Source organism: Drosophila hydei, unplaced genomic scaffold (assembly GCF_003285905.1).
Source record: "Drosophila hydei strain 15085-1641.00,03,60 unplaced genomic scaffold, DhydRS2 tig00000296-arrow-arrow-pilon, whole genome shotgun sequence".
Lineage (NCBI taxonomy): Eukaryota > Metazoa > Arthropoda > Insecta > Diptera > Drosophilidae > Drosophila > Drosophila hydei.
The window spans coordinates 675,289-700,212 of record NW_022045705.1 but is presented as its reverse complement, the minus strand read 5'-3'; the positions used below and the strand labels follow the sequence as shown (position 1 = coordinate 700,212).

The following is a 24,924-nucleotide window of genomic DNA, read 5'->3' as shown; positions in this document are numbered from 1 at the left end:
ATGTTTGATTGATTGATTGATTGATTGATTGATATGCATTCATTCAGTTGACATACAAATTTAAAAGAAAAATGATTGATCGATTGAGTGATTGATTGTTTAGGTGGCATATACATACATGTGTTCAAAAAGATTGATGCGATAGATTGAATGATTGACTAACTTTTGATTTGTTATTCAAACACTTCATAAAATTAAAGAACCAAATCAAATGATGTAAGTATCAATCATCCATCAATCATACCACCAATATATCATGCTCAATAGTTTTGGCAAGGATATCGAGACATACAAAATATTTGTTATAAACAAATTATATAAAAATTAATGTGAATAACTCAAGCTACAGTTGGCTACAGACGTTGTCGTATAAAGAAGGTATAAATGATATATATACATTATATATTCTATGAATAGATAGTACGTTTACTGGCAATCATCATTGTTGAAATATTAAAGAAACAAAACATGAATAATTTAAAAAAGTTTATTGCATTTGGGACAAGAGGAAGCACCAAATTCAGATTTAGCTAATTGTATATTCGATTTATATTTATTGGGTTTTATTTTTGAACTTTTTATTGATTTGAGAAACCAGCAAGTATTTACGAAATGTATTACAAATATATATGATAATCCACAGATCAACAGATGTAAGCCAAAGTTCAGAGTTCTAAGGTACTTTTTTTCGAGAATCTCCTTAGTTTTGGATAAGCAATAAACAGAAAATAGTTAAAAGACAATAAATTTGCAAGCATTTAAAACAAAACAAACCAAAAAATATTACAATATAAATTCAATTATATTTATTCACTTAGTCCAGTTCCGCACCTCTATAAACATATATCACGGATCTATCCAATTTTGCTATATCTCTGCATAATCCACACATTTAAAAAGTAGGTAAACAAATGACCAACAAATCAAAAAAAAACCTGGCATAAACCTTAGCAGCTTTAATATTTCAACTAATTATTCTAAACAAAATAATATAACAAATTTATTGAAAAATAACATAAACTAGACTTAGTAAAAAAAAAATTAAAAGAAATATAAAAATGATTTAACAAAAATTAATAAATCAATATTTATAATTTTAACAAAGTTATATTATTATATATACTTTAAAAATAAAAATAGTCAACATAATAATATATATACAGAAAAAAAATAATAATAATATTATTTATACTTAAAACAAATTTATAAATGAGTAAATCAAATAAGAAATAAACAAATTTTAAACCAAGAATGATTAAATAAAACGAGTATATATACTAAAAATCAACTCAGCTATATCTGATATAAGAAAGAATTGTGCTTAAAAGTTTATTAACAACAGTTTTGTACTTTAACTAGCAAGAAAGAAAAAAAAACAAAAAACTAAATAAAATTTAAAAACTGAAATACAAAATAAAGAAAAAAATTGTTACAAAATGGAATTTAATTTAATTTTTCGTGTTGAATTTGTATTTACATACATGCATATAAGTGCGATATATGCACACACACACACATATATATATATATATAGTTATATGTATATATATATATATATATATACATTAAAAATAAATTATACATATACCATACTATATAAATGCCATATATATCTATATTGGATAAATGTAATGATATATAATGAACATGCTACAAATCGTCGTTATACATATAAAAAATCAAATTGAAGTAAATAAAAAAAACAACAACAACAAGAGAGAGGTTGATTTATATACTATTGCTTAAAGACATCTGGAAGAAGCCATATAAAACATTCTTAAGATTGCCTTTTCAGCTTTGATAATGCATATATATAGTGCAAATCTCGAGAAGTGTGAAGCCTGAACTGCCCCAATTTTGAATATATATTCCTGAACACCACTAGCAGCAAGAAACATTATCACATTTATTAGGTACTCTCATCTATTCTGGTTTAAGATACGTTTGTCAAGCATACATCGAAGACTATGAGATCTAAAGACATTAAATTTGACATGTAGATAGGAGTAAGATATAGATCTGTGTCACTCAGCTGCGCAAACATAAAGAGACATTCGTATCTCAGTTAAATATACATAAAGATACATATGTATCTCAGCTAAACAGCTATAAGAGATGCATTTGCAAAGATACATATTGATCTCATCTGAATAAACATAAAGATACATTTGTATCCTAGCTAAACAAAAATGAGAGATACATTTGTATCTTAAAGAACGCACAAAAAGATACATTTGTATCTTTTGTGCGGTTTTCAATTGAATTTCCAATTTCAATTTAGTTGACGGCAGCCAGCTGTGCAGCCATTGGATCATCTATTTATAGACGATGCGATTAGCAGCCAATGGGCGGACAGAGCCAGAGGCAGAAGCAGAAGCAGAGGCAGTGACAGAGGCAGACACAGCAGGGCAGACCACTTGACGTCGTCGGACTGTCTGGGCGAGCAGCCAGGCGATCCTTTGTGATTGTATTTTAAATAAGTGAAAACGTGCGCCAGATCCTTTCAGTTGTTAGCTGAACGTTTAGCTGATTAGATCTAGATATCTCTCTCTCTCTCTCGCTCTGTCTCAGTTGATAATGCAGTCTCTTTCGGTTAATTTGGCCAGCGCTAAGGAGCGTCGCCTGTTGAGAACACCCAAGTGCGCCCGCTGTCGCAATCATGGCGTCATCTCCTGTGTTAAGGGTCACAAGAAGCTTTGCCGCTGGCGTGAATGCTGTTGCCCCAATTGTCAGCTAGTTGTGGATCGGCAGCGTGTGATGGCCGCCCAGGTTGCATTGAGACGCCAACAAACTATGGAAGCTCTGGAGGTCAGTCAAACAATGTCGCAGCATGTCGCCGTGGAGCAGGCCAGCGATGAGGAGCAGCAAATGACGCCCACCAAACCAAGTCAAATGGCAGCCAATACGTTGCGCACGCGTCAAGCGTTGATTGCCCAGAAACGCATCTACAAGCAGAGACTGCGAAATCTGCAGCAGTCCACGCTGCACATCACAGCTGCAATGGAAGGTAAGCGTAACTAAATCAGTGAAGACCTACTTTGAATGCCAACCCAAATCGGTCAAATAGGCGAAAAACAGCTAAAGAGCAAACTTATCTTAAAAATCAGCCACGTGTCTTTAGTAGAATAATGGGTGTAAAAAGGCTAAGTATTTTAAGTAGAGCTAAAAAATAGCTATAAAAAGACTGTCTTAAGTAAGCCCCAAATTAAAATAGCCAAAACGAAGCCAGCTGTCTTAAGAAGGCTCAAACTACCTTAGAAGACGAGCTACAAACAATGTAAGTGTCTATGAAACAAAAAGGAATGATCAGCCTTGATTTTTATTTTCTGATACATTCTGTCTTCCATTTGTAGAAGTTTACAAAATAGTTTTTGTCGAATCAAAATGGTAGGTTCCTAGCGTTCAAAGATTTTGAGCAATGCCAAAAACATGAAGTCTCAGAATTGGAAGCCGTAAGATTAAAAATATATTTTCAATTAGTTCAGTTTAAATCGAATCAAGGCATAATTAAATGTACAAGCTACTAAGCTGTCAAAAGTGCTTGACTTAGCTATAAAACAGCTAACATGCTAGCACTGATCCAAGTCAAACGCTCGCCATGCGGTGCCAGACTGTCTGGCAAGGCTTGTAATATGAGCAAAGTGTGAAGCAGTGTGCGAGCGAGATAGAGATTATGGGCGACAGGAAATGCCTGATTCGTTACTAAATCAACACACAATAAGGAGCAACAAATTTGTTAAAACGTCACCCACTGAAATTGAATGCCTGTCGTATGCACGCATATTGCCTGTTATGTCAAAAAATTAGAAAAGAACAGAAAAGAGAGGGGACGATAAAAGAAACGTCCAATCTGTAGGCCAAGCCCAATTTTCATTTGTGTAAATTGATACGCGAAAGCGGAAAAACCTCTTGAAGCAAATGTGTGGCAAAAGTCAACGGGGCAACAAAAACAACCAATGGAATTTCAATTTTTTCACAATTTTTCCATCTGGTTTCCAAGTAAAGACATGAACGAAAATCCACGCAGATAATTTTTGGTGCCGTACTGTCTGGTTATGGTCTTTTGGTCTAGGGTCTGAATATTGGGCTCTGTGCAGCTCAAATTACGATTCAATTACCATATGCTGCACGCAGAGAAAAACACTGTATGAAACTCAAATGCAATCAGAATTCATATTTATATTGTCATTGAAATATAAAATATATGTTTTTACCTTAGTTCCATTCAATAGCTAAATTAAAATATTGAAGCATGGTTAATTATAATTCATGAAATTCCAATATGCTTACTTTTTTCTCTAAGTGCACTCACACACACAACAATCCTTCAGTGTGCTGAACGAATTGAGACAATTGGAAAGCAATTTGTACAACAAATTTGACGCCAACGTCAAAGAAAGAGAGAGAGAGAGAGATATCACTCCTTCCTTGTCTTACGTACTTGTAGCGTGTAATTTCAATTCTATTGCCCTGCCTCCATTCTCATCTTCTTGTTCCCATTGCAGAGTACAAACAGCGCTTTCCCACGTTCAATTCGCCGTTACTTGAACGCATGCGCAAGCGGCGCGCGTTCGCTGATCCAGAACTGAACTACGCAATCGATACAACGCTCCTTGGCAGCTCCGCTTGTGGCGGCGGCGGTTGCTCAGCAACTCCTTTGGCAACGCCGCCAACAATTGGCAACGCCTTTTATGATCTATTAGGCAATGCCGCCACAGCAGCTGCTGTCGCGCAACAGAAGCAGCAGAAGGCATATCAATCAATGCCGCACTTTACGCTCACACCCACGCCAACACCCATCGCCAAGAAACCTAAGTTGAGTTTCTCAATTGAGTCGATTATTGGTATAAGCACGTAGCCAGGACACTCAAACTCTTGTTGCCGTAATTTGTATATAGATCTTTTTTTAACACATTTTTTTTATTAGTATTATGATTCTTAGGAAATAAAACAATTTTATTGTACATTAATGCTGTTTACTATTTTAAAAAATCACATTTAAATCACAATTTAAATAACTAGTAATTAAACGTATGCCCGCCCTGCCACCATTTGCCATTTGATTACATTAAAAGTATACTTATCGACAGCATGCCTGCTAATGCCATCACCGCTGAATTTGAAAGTCAAATGTCACTTTTGAATTTGTGGCTTACGTGTGCCAAATAAATTTAAAAAAATATATATTAATTTATATATATATTTAAAAAAATATATAAATAATAGGTTAAATTCATTATTTATTAGAAAGTTACTTTCTTTGCACTTTGTCAATCACGAGTGTTGCCACTTGTTGATATTTTCTGAGTAAGTGCGAATTGTTATTTATGCGTGACTCAGTCACTGCTTTGTAGCCTATTGCTTGTCTTTCACATGGAGGCGTAAACAACTCTCTCCCGTTGGTTGACTCAGAAGAAATGACAACTATTTTTTACACTGAACCCGAATTAGTCCTTGGCCATGGACGCAAAGTGCTGTTCCTCAATCCCGATGACTTGCAAATCTTCAAAGACATCGAAGTTGCAGATGACTTGACCACATGTGGACTTAAGATTGAGGCAGCGGATGAGGGCGAGCCGAAAGCAACATGTACAAAATTAGAGGTGTCAATATTAAATGTTTGCTATTCACCAGACAGACAACTGATTGCACTAACTACAGCCGGGCAAAAGGCTCTGCTGCTCTACAAAAGCCGGCCGGAGCATGCGCTGCTGCTATCTGCACGTAGCTTGGCACGTGCCTCTAGCGCTATAACATTTGCACCCGACTCCAGCTCCGTTCTGGTCACAGACAAGACCGGAGATTGCCATCAATACGATTGCGTGGAGGTAGAGGCACCGCCTAAACTACTACTTGGCCATCTAAGCATTGTTTACGATATTCTGTGGACACCGGATCAGAAGCATATCATCACCTGCGATCGGGATGATAAAATTCGAGTGACCAACTATCCTGCTACCCACGATATACACAGCTATTGTCTGGGCCACAAGGAGTTTGTATCAGGACTGGCATTGCTACCAGGCCATGAACAGCTTTTGATATCCACATCAGGTGATAAAACGTTGCGCTTGTGGAACTATATGACGGGCAAGGAGCTACTGCAGCAACAGTTGCCCGCACCAGTTGTACGCCTTCAGATGCGTGAACTAATCTCCTCCAAGCGGTATCTGTTAGCCGTGCTATTTTACGATCATGTAGAAGCAATTGGCCTTTACGAATTGGAGCTTAAAGATGCTGTCTGGTCAATAGCCAAGGAGTCTTTAGTGCGCGCAGAGGCAGGCAACTGGAACATCAGCAATTTTGCTTTGACCAGCGATCGGATATATGTAGCTGGTGCTCTAAACGAGCGGTTAACGTTGCACGTATACAACATCACCGATGGCAAACAAGCGGAGTCCGTGCCAAAAGGTTGGCTGAACATGGTCATGGAAAACTTTGCGGGGCAAAACTGCGTGCCAGACGATCTATCCGTTTGGTTTAAGAAGCGCTATGATAATATAAGCGACTATATGGAACGAAAAAAGCGACGCATCGAGGACCAACACCAACAACAGAAATGAAACCTACGGGAGGAGCAGCAGCAAGTAATGCTGCAGCAATATTAACAGCAAAGGCAACAACAACAACCATAGCAGCCGACATAACATGAACAGCAACAAGAATAACATCAATAGAAACAGCAGAAAGGATACACACAGCAAGAAAGGAAGTGAAACGGCAACAACAACAGAAACAGGAAACTATTCTATTCAAAAAAAATATTTACCGCAAAAATAGGAGCAGCATTACTGAGACTTTGCCTAGTTTTAAGAAGAAATATATAAATATAAGAAATAAATCAATTTTATATTTACAAACCGCCATCTGCGTATTGTAAACAAGGATTGCAAAGCAGCCTGCGTTATATATGTATATAACCGTGATACTGTTAATAGCCAATGTTATTAACAAATTTGTAATAAATTCTTCTTCAACTAAAAAGATTCCATTTCATTTAAATATATATATTTTGTTTAGTTAATTCTTTTTGCAGAGATGTTATTTATATATTTAATATTTAAAGAAAAATTAAACTGGTTTGTAATCCAATTTGCTTTCCAGCTTCTTGTTGTCGGAGACTTTGCGCACGGCCTTCATAAAGTCCTCCTGAATTACATATTCTCGTTCAGCTCTGTAAAAGAGATGAGTATATATATAATAAGTTGATATATATATGTATAGAGCTAGCCTGTAGAGCTAGAGTTAAATAGATATATTACCTGATGGCAAAGAGGCCTGCCTCGGTGCAGACATTACGCAAATCGGCGCCATTAAAATTGTCGGACAATTTGACTATAGCTTCGTAATCAATTTCGCCATGTTTTGCGATCTTAAGCGCATGAATCTTTAAGATCTCCAAACGTGCTTGCTCATTTGGCAAGGGAATTTCAATTTTACGATCCAAGCGACCTGGACGTAGTAGAGCGGGATCCAGCGTATCTGGTCGATTGGTGGCCATGATCATTTTCACTTGACCCAACGAATCGAAGCCATCCATTTGATTGAGGAGCTCCATTAGTGTGCGTTGTATCTCACGATCGGCAGAAGTACCCTCTGAGAAACGGCGTCCACCAATCGCATCAATCTCATCCATGAATATGATGCACGGCTGATGATCGCGTGCATAATTAAACATTTCACGTATCAAGCGTGCGCTCTCGCCAATATATTTATCCACAATGGCCGAGGAGACAACCTTGAGGAAATTCGCATCCAGCTGGGACGCAACTGCACGTGCGAGCAAAGTTTTACCTGTGCCAGGTGGACCGTAAAGCAAGCAGCCCTTTGGAGGCGTGATTCCAACGCGCAGAAACAGCTCAGGATTAAGTAATGGCAATTCGATAACTTCTCGTAGTTCACGTATTTGTTCTGTAAGACCACCAATTGCCGAATAGGTGACATCGCCAGGATCCTCATGGGACATGTTGTAGACCAACGGATCAACTTCGCGTGGCAGATATCGCATTATGGTCAAAGTGGTCATATCTAAAGCAACGCGTGTGCCAGACTTCAATTTGGCCTTATCTAGCTGGCGACGGCATCCTACCACATAGCGTGGTCCATTTGTGGCCTTCACAATAACTATAAATAGCAAACTATATTATATATTAAAGGAGGTATAAGATAGTCGGCTTACACTTATCCTCTGTCAATTGTTTCAGCACCTCGCCAACAATTTGGCCCACGCTTTGCAGAGCCTTTAAATCATTCTCCGATTTATCATATAGTTTTGTCAGCTCCTTCAGTTCCTCCCGTTCTACGTAATTTAAATATATTTCATTATTTAAATAAATAAATGTTCGTTTTTAATGCTGTACCCACTTTCTTTCAGTCGCCCCTCAACTTCTTTGTGCTCCAACAGCTTCTTTCTGTAGTCGGACAGGGCCTTTTCACGAATACTTTCGTTGCATGGTGCGGCAGTCACGGTCATCTTTGCTGTTTGTTTTTCAAAAGTTTTTAATAAACTATAAACATAAACGTTTTTGCCTTATAAACTCGAAGCTGTCTAATGATATTGCAATTTTGCAAAGCAGTGTGACCGGCACTTGGAAATATTTTGACAAATGCCAAAAAGTAGCATTATTAATATACCACAATTTAAAGCAAGACCCCTGGTAAGCAGTACGCTGTGCACATCTAAAGGAAAAAAAACACAGGGTAACAACCTGGACAATACCATATATTATATACTTTAGGCTATATATAATAGCTTAAAACAAAATCAATCAGCATTCCTATTTTGTAATTTCCTGAGCACTAATTGAACTCATTTAGAGTACCTCTTGTGAGTCGATTTGTTTTTGCGACGTCAATGCAAGCAAAAACTACTATACATACTTGTAGAAATATATGTTAAATAAGGTAAAAAAGGTAAAAAAAAAAGACAAAGCGAGCATTAAATCATTCTTTAACAATTGGTAGAGCACTTTAATGAAATTAAATTAATAACTTTTCAAATTTACTACAGATCACTTGCAGCAGTACTATCAACGCTCGAAGCTTGTGACGTCACAAGCAAACAGAAAAATACTGTAGTAAATTGTATGGTAGACAATCTATAGAAACTCTATTATACTGCTGTGCCATAATGCCGTTAACCGCTCAATTCGTGCGTAATTTACAGCGATTCCGTTTAGTGACCTTTGACGTAACCGATACGCTGCTCCGTCTTAAAGATCCGATCAAGCAATATGTCCAAACGGCAGCAGCATGTGGAATAACTGGCATAACCCAAGAGCAGCTGGAACCCTGCTTTCGACAGCACTTTAAATTAATGAGCAAAGCGCACGCCAATTTTGGAAGTTGTTCGCCAAACATGAATTGGCAAACTTGGTGGCACCAGTTGGTAATCGATACATTCACTTGCGCCAATGCCAATCTATCGAAGGCAACACTGCAAACGGTAGCCGAGCAGCTGCTACAGATCTTTCGCACCAGCGCATGCTGGACACGAATCGAAGGAGCTACCAACTTTGTGGAACGCGTTCGAGATACCGGCAAATGTGTGGGTATCATCTCTAATTTTGATCCCTCATTGTGCCAGGTGCTGAACGCCATGGGCTTCAATGATAAATTTGATTTTATTATCAACTCCTACGACGCTGGCGTCATGAAACCAAATTCCGGCATTTTTCAATTGGCTTTGGAAAAGGGTCACAATATTGAGGCAGCCGAAGCGCTGCACATTGGCAATAAGTTTGATATGGATTATATGGGAGCACGTAATAGCGGCTGGTGTAGTCTGCTCGTGCAGGAGGAGCAGCAACTCCAACTGGAGCAATTGCAGCCGGTGCCCAAACACAGCTTTGCAAGTCTCGCTCAAATGTTGCAGGCGCTTGAAACTAAAGAGATTCCCTGGTGAAGTGACACATGGGCACAGTAAAACCTAGCTAAGGCGTACAGTTTAAGAATACAAAAAACCCTTTAATTTATATTTTTCGTTTTCTCTAATCTCTATTAAGACGCTAATTTAGAAAAAAAAAAAACAAATATTATGTTTATAAATGTTGTCACATATTTAATTTCTTACTTTGCCAAAGCAAAATTTTAGGCTGTTGTTTTTTAATTTTTAATTTATTTTTAAAATAAAAACTATTATGGTTTCAAAACCAAAATTAAAAAGTATTTTTTCTGTTCCTTTAAGACTTTAATTAAATAAAATTAAGAAATAAATATCAAAATTTACGTGAATATATGTATTTGTATATTTTTTTAATTTTTAATTTATTTTTAAAATAAAAACTATTATGGTTTCAAAACCAAAATTAAAAAGTATTTTTTCTGTTCTTTTAAGACTAATTTAATTAAAATTAAGAAATATATATCAAAATTTACGTGAATATATGTATATATTTGTAAATAATATATAATCTTAAAAATAAATATATTTATTTATATACATTATATATGTATTTAAAAATTGTTTTACGTATTTTGTAAACAATTCCATTCCTTATTTAAATCATATTTTGACTTTATCTACGAGCTACATTATTTAATAACGTTATTTAACAATAAACAAATTCCATAAATATCAGAAAACAGTTCAAAACTAATTAGAGCCAGCTAAAAATATATATTTAAAATCGAAATGTAAAAAATGTTTGAATTAGCTTTCAATATATTTGTTGGTTATTAAACAAATTTTCAATATTTTTAAAACTAGAAGTAAATTTAAAAAATGCAGCGAAAAAAGTAAATAAAGAATACAAATAAAACATAAAAAAAAAAACAAAACCAAAATTAAATAAGTTTTTAATTTAAAAAATCGTATTTGACAACTAATTTATAATTACATGTTTTCAAGCTTAAGTCCTAAATTCAAAACAATAGTTTATAAATAAAAGAACGTCCAAAAAATAAAAATAAAAAATTTAAAACTTGGCTTACAAAATCATCCAATTTACAAATAAAAATAAAAATATATATATTATAACTACTTATTGTATATATATCTAGATATATTATAGTTAAGTATATACACTTAAAGAGCATACGAGATGACTTAATATAAATAGTATAATAAACATTTTAAAAGCGGATTTGTGACAAAAACTGTTTTTTTTTTACACTTTTTTTCCCCTTCGAGTCTTCCTCTTCTTTTTATTATGGAATGCAATTTGAAGAAAGGAAGAGAAGGAGTTTGAGGGTCTCCGACTACGTGGACTTGGAAGCCTTTGCTGGCATTTGGGCCTTGGCTGCCTTCAGCTGTTCCAAATTGAATTGCTTGCGTATTTCGGTGGAGACTTGGCGAATGACGCTTTCCGTGCTGGCCATCAGATCCCGCTCGAGCACCTCGATATCAATGTCTTTGCTCTCCAAACGCATCTGCATATCTGAATAGAAGTCGCAGAAGAGCACCGGCTCATCGGAGCCATTCGGCGTCCGCGTACTACAATATTGTCCACGTCGATGCAGGTCCTCGTTATTGGCCCGGGAGTCGAGGAAACGTCGTGCGCCCAGCGGCAATTGCTGTTGAATTAATCGTTCGTGATTTTGGAAGATATGTTGCTTCAATTTCTTGAACTCTTTCAGCTCGTTCTTCATGTATTTCACATAGCTGTACATTTTCGATGTCTTCTTTGTGAGATTCTCTAAGCAGCTGATGAAATTTCGCACCTGCTGTGTGCGTGGCAAGGTGCTTGGATCTAAGCGTTCCGCCTCATCGAAATGGAATTGCGAACGATTGAAGTCATGTTTCATGGCCAGCGCCGAAGCCAATACCACATGATTCTCAGCCACGAGCGGCGCATGCTCCACCGCAGCACTCAATATAAGATCCGCATCGGCCAGTCGACCCATGCGAAAGAGTATGGTGCCGAGACTTAAGAGTGGAATGTCCTTGTGTTCGGGTGGAGCTAGCATAACAGCTAGACGGGCACAGGGTAGAGCCTGCAATGCATTGCCACGCATCCGCCAATAGTAGGAGCTAAGCGTATGAAATTTCCATGAATCCGGCTGCCTTTGTAGGCCGTCGAGAGCAAAACGGCGCGTCAGCTCAACGGTGGCTTGACCAATGTTCGTATCATGTTCCCGCTCAACATATGCCGATTCCAGCACCTCCGGCTGAAAACTATCCAAATGATCATACGTCGCCGGACCTACGCTCAACTCCTGATAATTCTTACAGATCGGTTCCAGATCACGATTGTATTTGCTTTTGATGCCGGCGAGCTGCAAGGGTTGCTGTAATTCACGCTGCTCCGGCAAATTTATGCGTTTTAGCTGATCCGGTGTTATCTTTAGATAGGACATACGCTTCTCCAGCAAATAGTAATCCATGGCGCATTTGGCTTGCTCGGCCAAATCCTCGCCGAAACGCATAGAAAAGCGTAAATGCTCGACAATTTGTTCACGTTTGCGCAACAGCTCCAAATAACTGCGCTCCACATACTCATTGTAGCGTATCTGCTCCAGAAAGGCAATCAAATTGTTTGGCTCACGCATAAAGAATGGCGAATCCAACTTTTGAACAATTCGCTCGTCCTTCAGCACCCAATGGTTGCTAGCGCATAGCACGTGGATGCAGCAGGCGGCAACTAAATACGGATATAGCCGCATTATGCATTGGCTGTACCTTGATTAGTCGCGTCGCAGTTGTCTGCCAATCGAATTACAGGCAAAAACATTTATACCGACTTCCTTTTTTTATATGTAAATAAACACCGACAACAGTTAATTTTGTACTCTCGGCCATTTTTAGGATATGTTATGTTAACAGCAATATTCGGCGCAGCATGTAAATATAACTTTATCATATTAAAAAGAGTGATGCCAGACTACTTAAATTAAGCTGTTTTTTAAATGGACAACGGGAATTAACGTGTTGTATATAGAAACCAGCAAATTTTGCATTGGTCCTGCCACGCTTAGTCAAGTTACAGTTGTTTACCAATTGATATTGTAAATAAACATTGACAGTATTTTACGATATTTCGCCGCATAATACTGTTATCATAACATAAACACGTTACAAGAGAGCTGCCATACTTAAACAAACAATACGCATATACATATCTGTTTTTAGTTTAATTATATCCGAAAAATTGTTTCTTTAGTTATTTTGGCAACAGTGACCGTAGTCTATTGGTATTACAACAGCTATATTCAGAATACCACTATTTTAACGAATTCACAAACATTAAATGTATTGTCTTTGACGGACTACGTATTTGGTGCGGGCCCACAAAATATATAAGAATTCATTCAAAATATTGAACTGTTATATTCAGTATTTTTTTCGAAGTCTCGGGTATTTCTTAATGAATGACTGTCGGTCACACAGATTGCTACATAAAATGCGAAAAAACGGAATCGCGGAGAACTGTAACGCGGAAAAGTACATTAAAAATAATCGTTACTCGCGTGCGTGTTTTTTTTCTTTAACCGCAGGCATCGCATTTTATTGTAATAATATATATATATATATATAAATATATATATATATATATATATATATGTGTGTGTGTATATATTTATATATAGTCGTTAATAGCACACGCGTTTTAAATAGAAAAGAAATATAAGAAAATGAGACGTCGCGTTCATGCAAAGTAGTTGAAAAAAGAAGGCACACACATACAACATACATACGCACGCACGTCGTTGCGAAGGAATATATGTATCTACACATGTATGAATGTGTTTAACTGTGTGCTGGTGTTGTGCGGCCGTGTGTGCGTGTGTGTGTGTGTGTGCGTGCGTTAGCTACTGAGCAGAGTCTCCGACTCCATGACAAAGGGAGAGGAGGGGTGGGGACAGAACGTCGGCGTTTGAGCGTTGAAAGAAAAACGTAAAAATGAACTGGCACAGCCGACGACGACTACTACAACAACAAAACAAACGCCAAAGTACGTATGATGTTCTACTACGGCTACAACTGTGATATTTGGATATAAAGTATATACAAAGCCGCCCCGCACCGCAAAAAAAACAAGCCCCGTACGTGTGTATGTACGATAGTGCCTCTGCCGCTGGACGACGGTAGGAAAGATAGAAAAACGGAAAACCCGATCTTACCGAAGCAACAGACAAAGCGGCATCATCCAGAACCGAAAGAAGCAGACAGCAGCAGCACCACCACCTCAGTGAATATTGTTAAAGGTACATACATGTATGCATCTACATGTGTATATGTATAATAGGCGCCGCCATTTTCCGTGTGATCCATGTAACAAGCTGAAAAAAGACCTGGACCTAGGGTTGGCAATGTGCGCATTAAAAACAAACTGAGCGTTGTTTGCAGCTTACAAATGCCTCAATGTGATGTAATTGGCTGAGTATAAAGTTTCCTATTTAGGTCGCAACACTGACAGCTGAGGCAAAATTGTTTATAATTACAATTATTCACTAACAGAACTTGCGACATTTGTTGCTGCAAAATATTTGACAACCCTGCAGCCAGTCTTTTTCTTTGTTGACATTTTTGCCTTTGTGTGTGTGAGAGAGAGTATTGTGCATGTAGTGTATCGGCGATGGCGCTGCCACAAGTCTCAAATTGCAGCCATAAAAATAAATACTGAAACAAACCCACTTAATTTGTGTAGGTACTAGTATTTGGAATATTAATTCTAATGCATATACATATATCTAAACGTAAACATATGTTTTTAACAACGCAAAATCAGTAAATTTAACAAAGTTTACTTTGACTCAAAAGTGGCAACCTTGCGCAGGTCACTCTCATTTATTCAGCCTGCATTGCGCATGGGTGCATAGTAGCCTCTCGCTCTCGCACCCAATCGAATGCATGTGTCTGGCCGTCTTTTAAACAGCTGAGAGCTGCAGCAGCTTTTGGGCACCTAAAAATCAGACACTCATGCACACACACATAAACATATTTGCAATTATTGCAGCAGTAGACAATACAACAAAGCCGCTATCCACTGTAATATATATATATATATATATAAATATGAATTTTGTTATTAGCTTTATAATATAGATTGTGTGTGTTGTGCGAAATTATAGGTAAACACTATTGTACATGCATTGTATTCGTATAAGCTAACAATTGTATTAATTATATTAATACTAATGTGCTGCCATGTTAATTGATTTTAGTTTTGCACGTGTATAAGTATAAAGAGAGCGGTCAACATAGTGAGAGAGCGAAAGCGTGCCGTCTGTCGACCTCGCAATTTTTTTTTTTTGCTCTTTCCAACCACCCACAACATAGGGCGAAGCCATAATTTTTATTTTTTTTAATCAAGTTGAATTCGCCAATTGCATTTTATGACATATTGAAATGCTTGCACATTGTATGCACGTATGCACGTATGCTTGGTATTTTTTTCTGCGTTTCTTTTTCGGTTTTTAGTTAGCCGTCTGGCTGAATATTTGGGTTGGCTTTGGCTCACAAATTCTGTACGCTTATCATTTATCAGCGAAGTCAGCAGATACAACTTTTGCTTCCGAGAGCTGTGTGCATGTGTGTAAATATTCTGACTTGAAGTCGGTGTTGCCATCTCGTTTGTTTCTATAGAAAATTGCGTATTATAATTTATTCTTGTGCAAGTAATTTAGGCAAGGCAATTGTAGCGAAGCTTTGTTTTATTTATATATTTTATTCATGACCATGACATAAATGAAATGAGCTTCAAATTAAGCATATTGTAAATCCCAGTAACAGTAAAATTACAATTGCACTCTCTGTCTTGTTCACTCACTCACTTCTCAGTTCGAAAGCAAGTTGCCATATCATTAAAATCATTAATTTGAATACTGTCTAGTATGCTGCTAACTATTCAAAAATACTAACAGCAAAAAATACATTAATTAGAACAATAAGAAAGTGCAATATGTTTATTGTAAAGCAAATTTGTTTTTATGTGTAGTAAATGTCGGACTGCATGCAACCAAATATGTTTGTAAAATTGAGATGGTCACACTCTTGGTTGAATTTCAGTAAAGTCAAAGTACTGAAGCTAATTTTAATTATTTTTTTTTAATTTAAGTTTCTTTGTATTTATGTTCGTTTCTGTTTACAGACTGCATATTATACAGAATGGTCGTCGGTTCGAATCATACGCGGCGCAGTGAAACTGCCGGCAGATATACAAATAGCAGCAACAGCGGCAACACGAATAGTGGCAGTAACAGCAACAACTCCACCAGCGTAACGTCTTCAATTGCAAACGCATCCTCAGGGGCGGCGGCGGCGACTTTGTCGTCGTCGTCGTCGGCGTCGTCAATGTCACACAACACCAAAAGCCAAACTCTCAACAACAACAATAGCAGCAGTAACAACTCACACCAGCAGCAGCAGCAGCAACATCACCCTCATCATCATCATCATCATCATTACCAGTCGCAACAACAGCAGGATCTTAGCTCTGCAACAGCAGCAACATCATCTTCAACATCTTCAACGACATCATCATCATCATCAACATCATCGTCGTCGTCGTCGTCGCATGGTGTTAATGCAGTGGTTCATATGGGTGGCAGCCTTAACGGTTGCAACGGCACCGCTGTTAGTCGCCTATCGCAATCGACGGGCATGTCGCCACGCGAATTATCGGAAAACGATGATCTCGCCACATCGTTAATATTGGATCCGCATTTGGGCTTTCAGACGCACAAAATGAATATACGCTTTAGGCCCCTCAAAGTAGATACACAGCAGCTGAAAGCGATTGTCGATGAATTTATACACACCCAGAACTACGACATTGCCATACAGCGCATCTATGATGGGCCCTGGATACGGCGTCATCTCAAGAATAAGAATAAGATAGCTACCAAGCGGCTTCACGATCATGTAAGTGGGTTAAAATTAGTCACAAATTGCTTTTCAGATGTTGATATTGATTCTATGGTGCGACTTTAATTGTTACTACTGCATTGCTAACAGCAAATAAATCAATTTAGTATTTATATATTTAATGTTGATGTTGATGATGACACTTAAGTCAATTATCGATAGCTAAAACATTGTCATTTATTACTAAATGTTAGTTAAAATGAGTCGTAAGTCTCGCAAAATTCATATTTATCGGGGTTCGATCAATGTATGTATATAAATATCAACATCTGTAAGAAGCTACATTTGTTTTTAACCACTAATCAAACAAAAACTCTTTTATTTCATACACTCAGATTGTACGCTATTTGCGTGTGTTCGACAAGGACAGCGGCTTTGCGATCGAGGCATGCTATCGTTATTCGCTGGAAGAGCAACGGGGTGCAAAGATTAATTCAACGAAACGTTGGTCGAAGAACGATAAAATTGAATGCCTGGTCGGTTGCATTGCCGAATTAACAGAAGCCGAGGAGGCGGCGCTGTTGCATTCGGGCAAAAATGATTTCTCTGTGATGTATAGTTGCCGCAAGAACTGTGCTCAACTGTGGCTAGGACCCGCCGCCTACATCAATCACGATTGCCGCGCGAACTGCAAATTCCTCGCCACTGGCCGGGATACGGCATGTGTGAAGGTGTTGCGTGACATTGAGGTGGGCGAGGAGATTACGTGTTTCTATGGCGAGGATTTCTTTGGCGATAGCAATCGATATTGCGAGTGCGAGACGTGCGAGAGACGTGGCACAGGCGCCTTTGCTGGCAAACATTCAACGAATCAGTTAAATGAGGCAATGCTCGGCTTGACCAACGGTTTAGGCTTGGGGCTGGGTCTGGGCGCTGCCGGCGGCGCCAATGGCGGTGGCTATCGTTTGCGTGAGACGGACAATCGCATCAATCGTATCAAAAGTCGCGCCAACAGTACCAATAGCACCTCCAATAGCAACAGTAACGACAGCAGCAGCAATGTCGGCAACAGCAACATCAATGGGACTGCGGCACCAACAGCAGCAGCGGCAGCGGCAACAGCTGCTGTGGGTAGGCCCAAGAGCAGCAGCCTGGAGCTGAATGCAGTTGCCTTGTCGCTGGACAAGAAACTGCCCAATGTAGTCGTCTCACCGCTGACCATGAAGGAGCTGCGACAGAAGGGCATGACCAAATACGATGCCGAAATGATAATGGCCAATGCGGCCTACCATCAGCAGCAGCAACATCACCATCCGCATCAGCAACACCATCAGCAGCAACATCATCATCATCATCATCTGCATCATTTTCACACACACCTGCCACACACAACAGGAGCAGCAGCGGCTGCTGCAACAGCCAGCAGCAATGCTGCAGAGGCCGCAAGCCAAGCGACGGCTATGCAAAAGCCACAAGCAGCCGCCGAGCTGAGCAATGGACGAGCTGCTATTGCTGCTGCAACGTTGCGCAAATCAATGCGTGTGAATAGCACCAGCAGCACCATATCGACGGCATCCACTGATGAGTCGCCACTATCCAGCTATGCTAGCATAGTACCAACGACAACAGCAGCAGCAGCAGCAGCCGCTGTTGCAGCAACAACAACAATTGCAACCATTGCCAAAGCGCCTGTAGTCCTGGTACCGCGCTATAAACCAGCTGCTGTGGCTGCAGCACTGCAACAGCAGCAGTTACAACAACAACAACAACAACAGCAGCAACAGCAGCAACAACAACAACAGCAGCAGCAGCAGCAACGCCAGCAACAGCGGCAGCTAAGACGCAGCGAGCGTCAAACGCAGCGTCAAAAGGCCAATCAGGACACCGTACAGCTGCTAGGCAAATATCTAACGGATAGTGAAAGTAGCGATACGGATTTGCAACACCAACAGCAGCAAAAGCACCATTGCATCGAGGCAGCCCCAGCAACCACGCAGGAGAAGCGCGTAACACGCAACAGCGCAGGACGTGCGGCAGCAGCAGCAGCCGCAGCAGCAACAGCAGCAACAGCAACAACAACTGCCAGCAACAGTAACAGCAGCAACATTAAAACAACGATTACAAATTGTAATAATTTAAATATTAGTAATAGCTGTAGGAATAATGTTAGCGCTAGATTTAGTGATCGCAAACTAAAACCGAGCGAGCCGTTGGCAGCGGCAGCGACAGCAGCCGCAGCAACGGCAACGACGGCTTCTTTAGCAAACATGATGATGCCCTCGTCGTCGAATTGCTCGGCGGCAGGTGAACAGCAGCAGCAGCAGCAACAGGCAACGGCAGCAACAGCAACAGCAACACGTAGTCGCAGCAGCAGTCCCGCTTATAAAAAGAACCTAATGTCCAGCTTTGAGCTGGCCAGCGTAGGCAAGCGTCAAGCGGCAACAGTAGCAGCAGCAGCAACAACTGTTGATGAGCCACCACACAAACAAAAGCGCAGTCGACGTGCCGCTGCGTTGGCAGCTGCTGAGCATATACATTGCGAAGCTGTTGGCGGTGTGCTGCAACGCAAGCGGCAACAGACTGCAACCACAATAACCACAATTAGCAGCAGCAGCAGCACTGTGGAGCCGCTTTTGAAGACGCCGGAGCGACGGCTAAAGCTGACACTGAGAATGAAACGCTCGCCGATACTCGATGAGGTTTTCGAGCTGGGTACCAGTCTGGGCGAGGATCGTCAACATGCGTTGCACAATGGACATGCTGCTGGCAGTCGGACGGGCCAAGCGGGCAACAATACGCACAGCAGCAGCAATAACGGCAATCAAAACAACAGCAGCAACAACAATCAAAACAACAGCAGCACCAGCAACAACAATGCCAGCAGCAGCAGCGGCGTTGAATATGAAATATTGCGCATGGAGGGCATTTCAGAGCATGGCAACGATGATGATGATGAGGAGGAGGATGAGGAGGAGGAGGAGGAGGAAGAAGAAGATGATGATGATGATGATGCTGAGGACGAAGAAGCGGCGGACGAGCTGGAGGACGAGGAGGATGAAGAACAGGATATAGACCAGGAGGCAGGAGAATCAGAACACCAAGAAAAGCAGCCACTAGATGCCAGCAACTGGCGCCATAAAGAAAAATCACGACGCAGTCGTCGGAGTGGCTTGAACACCATCAGCAGCACACCACCGCCAGCGACAGTTGCTGCCAGTTCCAACAGTATCTATGGCACACCGCAAAAAAAGCGCCTGCGCTTAATCTTTGGCAATGAGTCTCATACAATAGACATTCCACCAACAAATACAACAGCAACAATAGCAACAGATGCGTCAGCAAAAACTGATATCGGCATCGATGAGCTCAACAGCAGCAGCGGCGCTGGCAGTGGCGCGAGCGATGAATCTTTTAATGCTTCCTACGCCAGCAGCAGCAGCAGCAGCGGGGCAACCAGCATGAGTGTCAACAACTCGTCGCTGAATAGCAACAGTACGCCAACATCGACAGCATCCGATGCAGTTGAAAGGATTGCAACAACAACACCAACGCCAACAGCAACAACAACCGTAGCTGCTGCTGCAACAACAACAATTGGTCAGCAGCGAATGCCTGCAGCCGATTCACCCACATCGACAACATCCAGCGTTAGCTCCTTTCAATCGGCCTGCACTTCGACGACCAATTTCTTTACACGCTCCAAATCGCCCGCTAGCTCCTATCAGCTGAATGGCAGCCGAAGTAACAGCAGCTACATGGCCTACTACCAGCAGCATCAGCAACAACAACAACAACAACAGCAGCAGCAGCCCACATTAGGTGGCACCAAACGCTCGGCAGAGCAGGCACAAGCTGTTGTTAGCAGCAGCAGTAGTAGTCACAATAGCAACATTCACCATGCCAACAGTAATAACAGCAACAGCAACAGCAACAGTAACAGCATAAACAGCAACATAAACAACAACAGCAATAGCAACAGCTCCACAATTAGCAGCAGCAATGGCGCAACAATTGCTGCAAGCAGCGTATCCAGCACGCACAGCTTTCTGACCATGCCCAAGCACACCTTTGGCACTTGCGCTTTGCTCGCGCCAACCAGCTTTGCGGGCCTGCAACAGCAACAGCAGGCTTGCAAGCTGTCTGAACAACAGCTCCAGCAGCCAACATCCTCATCGCCACAGCTGCACCAGCAACAACAGCAACATAACAACAAATAACCAACGACTGATCTCTATGCGAATTGACTGTGCTGCTGCCATTGCCAACAACAACTGCAACAACAACGACAAATGAAACCTGCCCTTGCCTGCTGCTAGCTCTGGAGCTGCCGCCACACCGCCCTCTCCTCCTATGTTAGCATTAGGTATCGTCTGCAGGTGTGTGTATGCTTCTAACAGTCTGGCAACTCTATTTGAGTACGAGAGTCCTTATGTCCGTTTGTTCTAATAGCATAAATAAGAGTCTAACAGTTTGGTGTAGTATAACAGTACCCAAGTGCAGAAGCAAACAAAAAATAACAAGTCTGTTTTTTTTAATCACATTTGATTATATATTTCTTTTATGCTTTTTCTATTTTCTCCCTCTCTTTCTCTCTCTCTCTCTCTTTCTCTCCTCTCTATCTCTCTTGGTATTGCAGATGGATATTTAAAGCATAAATGTAGCAAAAAAGCGTGTGTTAAACAAATTGTTGCAGTTGGTGGCGGTGTTAATGATAATGCAAATAAGCTTAATAATAATAATAATAACATCATCAATCATAATTACAATAGTAACAACAGCAGCAGCAACAATATAGTTAAAAAATTAAGAATAGAATTAAAACGCATACAAATCATGTACAGTTAAAATGAAAACAACAACAAAACAAACAAAAACGAAATGTAACTGTTAACAAAGTCGAAGCAAATCAGTGCAACGGCCACTGGAGCAACAACAACTACAACAGCGCAGCCCAAGGCAGCAGCAACAACAGTTGGAAGAGCAACAAATATTTATATTGCCATTGATTGAAGCAGAGGAGCACATACGAACGGCAAAAGCTCTCTCTTACTACCGTTATTTTTCACACGTGAACAAAGAAGAAAAACGAAAAAATATAAATAACAACCATATAACAACAAATATATATTCTAAATGAAATGCACATCAATACATACACCCATACACAAGAATACATACAAACGCAATTAGCAGCGGTTTTAGACGCCTTACAACTAAAGTTAAATTAATACAATATTGAAAAGAAAAAAAAACAAATGAAATGAAAATAAAATACAAATTATAAATGGTATGTGTATATGAAACGAGAAAAAAGAATATATAAGCCAACAAAGTAGAGCAGAAAAAACAACAATAGAAGCAAACAATAGCAACAAAAGCAATATATTATATGCATCTATATTTATATATATATATATATATATATATATATATATATATATATAAATATAAATATGTATATATATATATATATATATATATATATATATGCATTCGAACTCAATTTACACAGCGCCTATACATATATACATACATACTTATATAGGTATACATAGATACATATATATATATATAAATAAATAAATATATATATACATATAAACAAAGAAAAAATGCATGCAAGCATTAGCAAACCAAAATTCATTTTACACAGGCAAAAATAAATGTATATATAAAAAATCGAAAATTCAATAAAAATAAATATATATATACATTTACAATTTATTTAAATTAAAACTAAAAAGATAAACATATATTTAAAAAATAACAAACAAAAATAAACGCTGCAAATTAAAAACGAAACAACAATTTTGATGGCTTGTGAAACGGTTATTTCTTGCACCATTTTGTATTTGTATTTCTTTCTTTCTTTGTGTTGAAAGAGAGAACAGTTGCATACACGTATATACATACAAGCATGAGTGCATATGCATGTGTGCATGTATGTGTGTATGCAATTTCAATAAATTTTGTGAACCTTGGCAAAATAATTCATTGACCTTTTTGTGCAGTTCATGTTGTTAGTTTTAATTTATTATTAATAATTTAAATTTACGCATAGTACACACACAAACATACATGCAAAAATGCATTTCAACCCACAATACACTTGCATAATTATATTACTTTTTTGTGTTTATCCCTTAAGTTTGATCTTTTAAGTCTAGCATATTAATTAGTTGATATAAAAACGATTATACTATATTTACAAATACAAGTACATAAAATATACACATATATGTGTATGTATATATAATACATATATGTGAAATGCCCTGCGTGTTGCTCTACCTGGAAGTCGCAGTAAGGGATAGCCAAGTATGCAGCTTGCGTGGAGCGGGCAAAAATATCGCAATGCACACCGTCGCATTAGCTAGTTTTATTTAATTTAATTTGTATTTTTTTTTTAATATATATAAACATACTGATTCACATGTAATTGTGCTGTGCATTCTTTTGCACAGCAGCAGCGCATACATTCATAATAATAATAAAACAAATTAGGTTTGAACGAATACTTTGTCATCAATATTTTTGGGTCTCCCTCTCTACAGGAAACACACAGGCAAGCTTTGGCTTGCAACTTGTTGGCTAAGGTTGCAGATTGTAAATAGTGTGATCGAGGTATGATCGCGATATTCGACTTTTGCGATTATGTGCTGCGAACTTATTTGGATCTTCCATCGATAATAATAAGAGAGATTTGGTGGCAAAAATTTCTTCTAATAAAAATGCCGTTGTATTTGGTCGAGGGACAGAGTACTTTCGACGAACTGCAAGCTGCGGCTTAGGGATGCCAAATTAAAATTTGAAAATTACGTACTTTTTTTTTAAATTTAAAAACAATAGAAATAATGAATAAAACAATAAATTTGTAAATTATCTGTCTTTGTATCTCATTGTTATTAATTTCTGTTGACGTTGTAACATTTGAAATATAACGCCAAAAATCGTCTGGCGGTACCCCTTCCTCATAGTTAAAGTATTGCAATTTTTTTAAATATTACGTAGTTCTAGTCTCTTTACAAACGGAGGGTTGGCATCCATGCTTACGATTGTTACGCTGCTGGGAGCAAGTCAAAGTGAGCGCCAACCAAATCATATTGAAAAAATACCGGTCATTTGTGTGAAACATGCAAATTTATTAGAGTTTATTAGATTATCAAACCAACTCTTGTATTTTAACCTAAATGTAATATAGATTAGAAATGTGCTCGTTTTGTACCTTGTAACACAAATAATACCCGGCCACGTCAATTTCCGATTGACTGTTCTTTTAAGCATGTACGTGTATGATAGACGACTGTATGTTATTGTGTTTTAGTAGTAATTTGAGTTTCGGCGTTGCAAGTCTTAGTGTCCATACTTCTGGAAGTCCCATTCACGATTATCAAGTGGGCAGACCTGACGTGTCTTCAACCAACGGGAAATGCAATGGAAATGAAAAGCATGATTACAAACGCCCCAGGCAACGGTGCACTCTTCGCTGGTGGCCGACGCCTGATTTGCTTGACATTCAATGCACAAGTCCATTATATGATTTCGACAGATAGCGCAGTTGTCCACAACGATATCTGCAATAAGTTATATGATGTTTTTTTTTGTTTTAAACTTACGTCGTGTTTTGGTTTCGGAGCAGACTTACCCCATGCCCATAGTGCCACAGCATTCCACTAGGAAAGAAACGATGAACAAAGCAAAAATTAGTCGCCATTTTGTATTTTTATAAAAAATTTTTGGCATATGTATTTGATTAATATATACCTTTTTAACTTCAAAGCGTTTCTTCTCTCCTTTGCTGCTGCTGGATGGTACTTCAAACTCTTCTTCGTCGACTTCCATTTAGCTTCCGTTCCGTGTTAATTTCTTCCTTTGCTAGTCAATGCATCACATTGATTTTGTAAAATAAATCGATATTCGATAGTTATTATAATCGAAATGCACAGTTTGTGCATCACCATTGCTTCCATTTTCACATTGTAACGATCGAATGAATCATCGGGTGACCAAACTAAATATATTTTTTATTATGTATATTTTCTTCTCTTTTCAATAAAATGAAATATATATAATATTTAGGAAGCACTACAAGCAAAGTAATTTAATATACAAATTAATTGCAGCAAAAAATATTATTGTAACTTAAAAAATGTATCGAAGTGGTATCGAGTACCTTA

General features: G+C 38.8%; 7 protein-coding genes across 8 annotated transcripts; 4 read left to right on the top strand and 3 right to left on the bottom strand.

The window, feature by feature from the left end:
* The first annotated feature begins 2,577 nt into the window (after positions 1-2,577).
* LOC111605615 (doublesex- and mab-3-related transcription factor 2) lies at positions 2,578-4,858 on the top strand. Its single transcript, XM_023324254.1, has 2 exons — positions 2,578-3,007; positions 4,506-4,858. The coding sequence occupies exons 1-2, from the start codon at positions 2,578-2,580 to the stop codon at positions 4,856-4,858; spliced, it is 783 nt and encodes a 260-aa protein (XP_023180022.1).
* Positions 4,859-5,260: 402 nt separating this feature from the next.
* LOC111603710 (tRNA (guanine-N(7)-)-methyltransferase non-catalytic subunit wuho) lies at positions 5,261-6,607 on the top strand. The gene has a single exon (XM_023321451.2). The coding sequence runs from the start codon at positions 5,418-5,420 to the stop codon at positions 6,561-6,563; it is 1,146 nt and encodes a 381-aa protein (XP_023177219.1). The 5' UTR covers positions 5,261-5,417; the 3' UTR covers positions 6,564-6,607.
* A 411-nt stretch (positions 6,608-7,018) lies between these two features.
* Positions 7,019-8,582, bottom strand: LOC111603539 (26S proteasome regulatory subunit 10B). The gene is made up of 4 exons (XM_023321213.1): positions 8,365-8,582; positions 8,180-8,299; positions 7,263-8,124; positions 7,019-7,174 (listed from the first exon to the last, which is right to left on the bottom strand). The coding sequence occupies exons 1-4, from the start codon at positions 8,471-8,473 to the stop codon at positions 7,072-7,074; spliced, it is 1,194 nt and encodes a 397-aa protein (XP_023176981.1). The 5' UTR covers positions 8,474-8,582; the 3' UTR covers positions 7,019-7,071.
* A 264-nt stretch (positions 8,583-8,846) lies between these two features.
* Positions 8,847-10,066, top strand: LOC111604766 (rhythmically expressed gene 2 protein). The gene is made up of 2 exons (XM_023322967.2): positions 8,847-8,904; positions 9,011-10,066. The coding sequence occupies exon 2, from the start codon at positions 9,131-9,133 to the stop codon at positions 9,902-9,904; it is 774 nt and encodes a 257-aa protein (XP_023178735.1). The 5' UTR covers positions 8,847-8,904; positions 9,011-9,130; the 3' UTR covers positions 9,905-10,066.
* Positions 10,067-11,084: 1,018 nt separating this feature from the next.
* LOC111604268 (tetratricopeptide repeat protein 17) lies at positions 11,085-12,812 on the bottom strand. Its single transcript, XM_023322310.2, has one exon. The coding sequence runs from the start codon at positions 12,601-12,603 to the stop codon at positions 11,200-11,202; it is 1,404 nt and encodes a 467-aa protein (XP_023178078.1). The 5' UTR covers positions 12,604-12,812; the 3' UTR covers positions 11,085-11,199.
* Positions 12,813-16,031: 3,219 nt separating this feature from the next.
* Positions 16,032-21,999, top strand: LOC111596240 (histone-lysine N-methyltransferase Suv4-20). 2 transcript variants are annotated; one of them, XM_030223827.1, is made up of 3 exons: positions 16,032-16,344; positions 16,417-16,804; positions 17,143-21,289. In XM_030223827.1, the coding sequence occupies exons 1-3, from the start codon at positions 16,049-16,051 to the stop codon at positions 20,962-20,964; spliced, it is 4,506 nt and encodes a 1,501-aa protein (XP_030079687.1). In that variant the 5' UTR covers positions 16,032-16,048; the 3' UTR covers positions 20,965-21,289. The 2 variants fall into 2 exon arrangements, 1 of the variants encoding a protein (XP_030079687.1); XR_003944212.1 differs by lacking the exon at positions 16,032-16,344 and adding an exon at positions 21,384-21,999 and having other exon boundaries at positions 16,409-16,804; positions 17,143-21,123.
* A 1,869-nt stretch (positions 22,000-23,868) lies between these two features.
* LOC111604779 (RING-box protein 1A) lies at positions 23,869-24,723 on the bottom strand. The gene is made up of 3 exons (XM_023322994.1): positions 24,512-24,723; positions 24,393-24,420; positions 23,869-24,321 (listed from the first exon to the last, which is right to left on the bottom strand). Exons 1-3 carry the CDS (start codon positions 24,587-24,589, stop codon positions 24,101-24,103), a joined length of 327 nt encoding a protein of 108 aa, XP_023178762.1. The 5' UTR covers positions 24,590-24,723; the 3' UTR covers positions 23,869-24,100.
* Between the last annotated feature and the right edge of the window lie 201 nt (positions 24,724-24,924).

Coding starts and splice junctions, on each gene's coding strand:
- LOC111603710 (XM_023321451.2), top strand. CDS start 5,418: ATGACAACTATTTTTTACACTGAACCCGAATTAGTCCTTGGCCATGGA.
- LOC111605615 (XM_023324254.1), top strand. CDS start 2,578: ATGCAGTCTCTTTCGGTTAATTTGGCCAGCGCTAAGGAGCGTCGCCTG. Junction 3,008..4,505: donor CATCACAGCTGCAATGGAAG/GTAAGCGTAACT, acceptor TTCCCATTGCAG/AGTACAAACAGCGCTTTCCC.
- LOC111604779 (XM_023322994.1), bottom strand. CDS start 24,589: ATGGAAGTCGACGAAGAAGAGTTTGAAGTACCATCCAGCAGCAGCAAA. Junction 24,421..24,511: donor AACGCTTTGAAGTTAAAAAG/GTATATATTAAT, acceptor TTTCTTTCCTAG/TGGAATGCTGTGGCACTATG. Junction 24,322..24,392: donor TGTGGCACTATGGGCATGGG/GTAAGTCTGCTC, acceptor AACTTATTGCAG/ATATCGTTGTGGACAACTGC.
- LOC111596240 (XM_030223827.1), top strand. CDS start 16,049: ATGGTCGTCGGTTCGAATCATACGCGGCGCAGTGAAACTGCCGGCAGA. Junction 16,345..16,416: donor CATCATCATCATCATCATCA/TTACCAGTCGCA, acceptor ATCTTCAACGAC/ATCATCATCATCATCAACAT. Junction 16,805..17,142: donor CCAAGCGGCTTCACGATCAT/GTAAGTGGGTTA, acceptor TCATACACTCAG/ATTGTACGCTATTTGCGTGT.
- LOC111604268 (XM_023322310.2), bottom strand. CDS start 12,603: ATGCGGCTATATCCGTATTTAGTTGCCGCCTGCTGCATCCACGTGCTA.
- LOC111603539 (XM_023321213.1), bottom strand. CDS start 8,473: ATGACCGTGACTGCCGCACCATGCAACGAAAGTATTCGTGAAAAGGCC. Junction 8,300..8,364: donor TGAGGGGCGACTGAAAGAAA/GTGGGTACAGCA, acceptor TAAATTACGTAG/AACGGGAGGAACTGAAGGAG. Junction 8,125..8,179: donor ACAATTGACAGAGGATAAGT/GTAAGCCGACTA, acceptor TGCTATTTATAG/TTATTGTGAAGGCCACAAAT.
- LOC111604766 (XM_023322967.2), top strand. CDS start 9,131: ATGCCGTTAACCGCTCAATTCGTGCGTAATTTACAGCGATTCCGTTTA.